Source organism: Apis dorsata, unplaced genomic scaffold (genome assembly GCF_000469605.1).
Source record: "Apis dorsata unplaced genomic scaffold, Apis dorsata 1.3 scaffold_575, whole genome shotgun sequence".
NCBI classification, from domain to species: domain Eukaryota; kingdom Metazoa; phylum Arthropoda; class Insecta; order Hymenoptera; family Apidae; genus Apis; species Apis dorsata.
Window position 1 is genome coordinate 288678 of NW_006263785.1, and position 5523 is coordinate 294200.

General features: G+C 20.6%; 1 protein-coding gene across 4 annotated transcripts in view; it reads right to left on the reverse strand.

Moving 5' to 3' along the window:
• Window positions 1-4747, reverse strand: part of LOC102678684 (gamma-aminobutyric acid receptor subunit beta-like) — a 14326-nt gene extending 9579 nt beyond the window's left edge. Inside the window, exons 1-4 of one of the 4 annotated variants that reach the window (XM_031513074.1) lie at window positions 4289-4747; window positions 3210-3352; window positions 2566-2672; window positions 263-345 (exon numbers count right to left, since the gene is read on the reverse strand). In XM_031513074.1, the coding sequence (XP_031368934.1) occupies window positions 263-345; window positions 2566-2672; window positions 3210-3274 (255 nt within the window). In that variant the 5' untranslated portion in view covers window positions 3275-3352; window positions 4289-4747. Of the gene's footprint in view, window positions 1-262; window positions 346-2565; window positions 2673-3209; window positions 3353-3962 lie in introns of all 4 variants that reach the window. The other 3 variants (XM_031513073.1, XM_031513072.1, XM_006620992.2) reach the window with 3 other exon arrangements.
• Between the last annotated feature and the right edge of the window lie 776 nt (window positions 4748-5523).

A 5523-nucleotide genomic window follows, 5' to 3' on the forward strand; every position in this document is an offset into this window, starting at 1 on the left:
ATAGATAAAACTAATTAAATCTTATATTTTTTGTATATCGTTTTTTTCCTTTAAGATTTAATGTTTATGTATATTTAATGTTATTAATTTTTTTATTATATTTAGTTTTTTTAGTAGTTTGACAAAATAAATTCAAAATAGTGTTAAATAAATAAGAATATAAATAAAAATTTAAAAAAAATTATAAGAATAATTTAGAAATTATAACGTTAATAATATTTTATATAATATTTAATATTATTAATTAATAAAATAGATTTACCATGTTTACTTCCGAGATTGCATCGAAACTTGCGATAGTAAGATCCATCCCAACTAACAGAGGTTCTCCTGAAAACGAAATATCTGTGTAAAAATATCATAAAACATTATCAAAAAAAATAAATAAATAAATAAAAAAAATAAAAAAAATGATCTATATATACAATTTATTTTCATATATGTTTTCATATTGTTTTTAAGTTAAGTAATATTGATGAAGATTAAAAAAATTACTTATTAGTTTCTTGTTGAACGGATTAATTTGAATTCCAGCGTAATCAGTGGCCTATAAAAATTTGTAATTTGCCCAATAAATTTTTCAACATCAATTTTAGTTCATCAATTAAATAACATTTTTGATGACAATAATTCGTCTTAAGTTATTAATATAAAATAAAAAAAAAATAAATTTCATAAATTATTCAGAAATATAATGTAATATGTAATTACATTATATAATAATAAATAAAAAAATAAATATAATAAAATTATATTCCGAGAATTTCTCTTCGAAACAGATGCTATTATATTTTATTTCATATATTTTATTTATATTTTATAATTTGTAAATTTATAAATCTTGCATATGTATATATATACGTTTTACATACATTATTATATGTTTATCTTGCGAACAAATTATCCATTCGACCAAGATATCTAACAATTCATTATTTGTACGTAACATATTTTCATTTTATATTTCATTTTTATATTTGTTCAAAATAAAAATCATTTTATGAGAATATTTTGTTCTTAAATACAAAGAAGTTGAAATTGCTAAACATATTATTTATTTACTTTATATTAATAAAATAAAATATACTATAGATATTTCAAAAAATATTCGATATTGATATAATTTATAAATTGAAAATTCATTTCGAATAAATATATTTATATTATATTGATAATAAATTTATGTTGAAAACAAATTTTTTTCAAAGACTTGAGCTTTTCTTTAAAATTGGTAAAAAACAAAACATAACATAACATAAAACATAAATGTTAAAAAATATAATGAAATTAAATAATATAATAAAAAATAATAAAAAATACTTTTGCTATTAATAAATATTTTTTAATATATTAAATTAATATATAAAAAGGAATATTGAATCAAATAAATATTTGTAAAAAATTGTTTTTATAATGATTTTTCATTTTCGATTTATAAAAAATTAAAACATTTTTACAACATAAAAATTTATTTCTTTCTACATTTTTTATACATCGATTTTTAATATAATTATAAGTCAAGAATTTTTTATATCGTGATATCTATCTATATATATATACATATAGATATATTATAATTTATATATTACTTATTTATATATTATTATATTATAATTTATATATAATTTAATAATTACTTTAATAATTAACAATTTAACAAATAAAAACTTTATAACATTTTCCATAATTATATTATATATATTATCCATTAATTATTTAAATTATTTTTTAATCATTTAATCAAAAATAATGTAATCATTCAATAATGATTATTCCTAATCAAAATTATTTAAATTCAAATATAAATTCTTATAATATCTATTTTCTTTTAATTATATCATATGTATAAATCAAATTAATTTCATAATAATCAAATTATTATAAAATTATCAATTATTATTTAAAAATTATCTTAGAAATTAACTTAGAAATTATTATTTAAAGTTTGATCAATGAATTTGAATTATATGTATCTATTATCGAATATAATTATATCTATTATAAAAATATCTATTATAGAAATATTTATTATTTATATTATTATTTATATAATAATTGTATAAGAAATTATTAAATATAATATAGAATATATTTTACTTTTTTTATTAACAATTAATTAATTTTTTTTATTCACAATCAAAATATGATTTCAATTTTTGTCAATAAAAAATATCAGTATTTGATATTTTTCTTCTTTCACAATTAGTACAATTTATTTTAAATTTTTAAAACTTATTTTAAATTTTAACATATTAGACATATTAGATTTGTTCTTGATTTTAATAAATTCGTACAAATATTGATAAAATTTTGATAATTTTTTCATATTATTGTGATATATTAAAAATATAAAAATAAAAATGTTTCGTAATGAAAAAATTATTATTCAAAATGTACATATTTTTAATTCTATTGTTGTTGACTAAAATTTAAATAAGTGGATATATATATATATATATATATAATAATAATAATTTGATCTACTAATTATTAAAGTCTTTGAATATAACTGAAATATCATAAATACTATTTTTTAAAATTTTAAATAAAAGAAATTATACTTACCGCCGAAATTTGGTCTTAATCGAATATCGTAACCATCAAGGATTCGTGATATTGTTTGTGTCACATTCTCCAATCTATCAGATATCCCTGTGTTTTCAAGATTGGCCCTAAAATTTTACACATTGTACGGATATAGTAATAAAATAAATAAAATTATAACATGTACAATCTCTTTTAAGATAATATTTTTTTATGAATATTTAATTATTTTTTAATTTTAAAATATGTTTATAATTTTATTTTAAAAAATATGAAGTTGGTTATATATAATATATGTAATACTAAAAATTATTAAATTAAATAATTATAATAATTAAATTAAATTAAGTATAAAATTGATATTTTATCTAACTTTTGTAATATAAATTATAGATTTTTTGAATGAAGTTCATAAGTTATAAAATTTACATAATTTATTAATTCAATATATATTGAATTACATAATATATAATATATATAAAATTTGTAATTATAAAATTTGAAATTAGAATTGTATGTTTTTATCGAATTATAATTTTATAACTTTCTATAAAAGATTTTATAGAAAACCAATGATAAAAATATATGTAAAATATATTGAAATTCAGAAAAGAAATAATCCTGTATAAATTTATTTTAATTTTAATAAAATGAACAATTATTACCAAGCAATTAGATGAATCATCTGCATCAGGATAAAAATCTGCTGCAACCACATCCTGTGATGCATTCTTCAAAATTATGTCAGCAGATAAAAGAAGACGTCATCTCGATAGATGCTTGCACCTCGACATCGAGTTGCCAAAAACTGTAATCAGAATCATTCTGATTTTCTTCTTTAATGCCTTGTTCTATATATTTCATGTGTAAAAATATATTACAAAATTATTCATTAGTATATACATTAGTATATAATACATTATATAATATACATTAGTATATAAATATTGAAATAATATTTGATTGAACAAAAAAAATAATTAAACAGAAAAAATTTTCATTTTATAATAAATTTTAATTTCTCCCCTCCAAAATAATAATAATTGTATCAATAACTCACACATCTTGAAATATTAAAACTTACTGAAATATAGTTTATTCATATTTATTAAAATTCGGAGAAAATTCTTCGTCATGAAAGTGAAAGTGAAACATGTTTTAATATCCATTCATTTAATTTCTGTTAAAATAATAATTCAAATGATTTTAATAAATAAACATAATAAATTGTATTTCTATATTTTTCACGTTAAACAAATTACATATATCAATAAATCATTATTTCACTATCATTTTTCCTTCTTAAACACGTTATAAAATAGCACTTAACATAATATTCCCAAAAATTGACATATTATAAAAATTGAAGAAAAATATTCTCCGAAGAATAAGAACAATCGTTTTAAAAAATGATGTACACGTTGCGTTGAGAGGATGGAACGACATTGGCAAAAAAGTCATCGATAGGATCCGCGAACATTATTAAGGAGATCTTATCTTGAACCAGGAGTCAATGCCTCTCCTTCCTGGCACTGATCTGGCTCCTAAAAGGGCACACTTTTCACCACTGTACGGACAGATTCGTTCATGAGCACTGTCCAATCTCGACACAATGCTTGTCGAGGATATTCTCCAAACCGAAGTCTCGGATGCTGCGCATCACTCACCTCCTCCGCATACTTATCTCCCTTTCCTTACCCCTTCTTCTACCCTTTTGCATCACTCGCTATCACCCTCTACTAACCTCCTTTCGATTTCTCTGTTGGATACACGTCTCTTTTATCGTCCCAACTAATTCTCCTTTTAAAGCACTACTTTTTTTTAAACTCACTAACTTTTCATATTTTTTTTTTTTCTCTAGTTTCTCGTTGCTTCTTTATTCTTTTCTCATTTGTCCATGTTCTTTTCATTCATCGTTTTTTCGTTCGCCAATCATAGTTTTTATTGAATTCACACAACCACTTTTTCACACATTCCTTGCTGTCATTCCCACTCTACTTTCTCTCCTTGTCTATATATATCTATCATATCATATCAGTATTTTACACTTGTATTGCTCTGCCCTATCCCAATCGGCTTTCCTCTATCCGTTCTCTTTCACCTATTTATCTTTCGTTTCTCTTTGCGCTGATAACAGCCCTTGTATCTCTTAGTACTTGGTATACCTCGAGTCCCGAGGCGGTCCAGAGGTTGGCGCAAAATGAACCGCGCATGTGCAGTCCCATTTCTTCGCGACCTAGTGACACGGACAGATTCTCTCCTCTTTTCTCCTATTCTCACATCGTTCACTCGTTCTTTCTTTTCCTCTCGTTCTTTGCTACTCCTTTCTCTCTCTTGTTGATTTCGATGCTTTGGGATCGAAGCAGAACTATCCTTCTTCGGATGGGGTAAAATCCCCAATTACTGTCAATTTGAATGATAACTATAACATCGTTAAATTTTTAAACGTTTTATTTTTATTTATTTAATGAAAATATAGTTTCTTTTTATTTATTATTATTTAATATTTAAAATATTTTTCTTTTGGAAAGGGAATTGTTGATTTTGAGATGAATTTTTAAGAAAATATTTTGAATCTATTATTCATATTTTTTGAAAGTAGTGGACATATTCACCGATATGATTTTGACATGAATTTTTAAAAAAATATTTTGGATCTATTATTCATATTTTTTGAAATATAGTATATAAATATAATTTTATTATAAAAAATGTATTCTGATGAAATTTATGAATTTTAGATATTATTTTAAGATGAAATTATTTAGCTTTATAAACATATATGATAATTACATATATGATAAATACATATATGGTAATTACATATTTTTAACACAAAATTTTGTCATAGAACTAGCATATAAATATGCGATGCTATTGTTTTCACCCCGAAATTAAATATAAACATTAATAAAATTAATTAAATAATTTTTAATTTAAATTTTTAATTTAAATTTAACTAATATATATTTAATATAT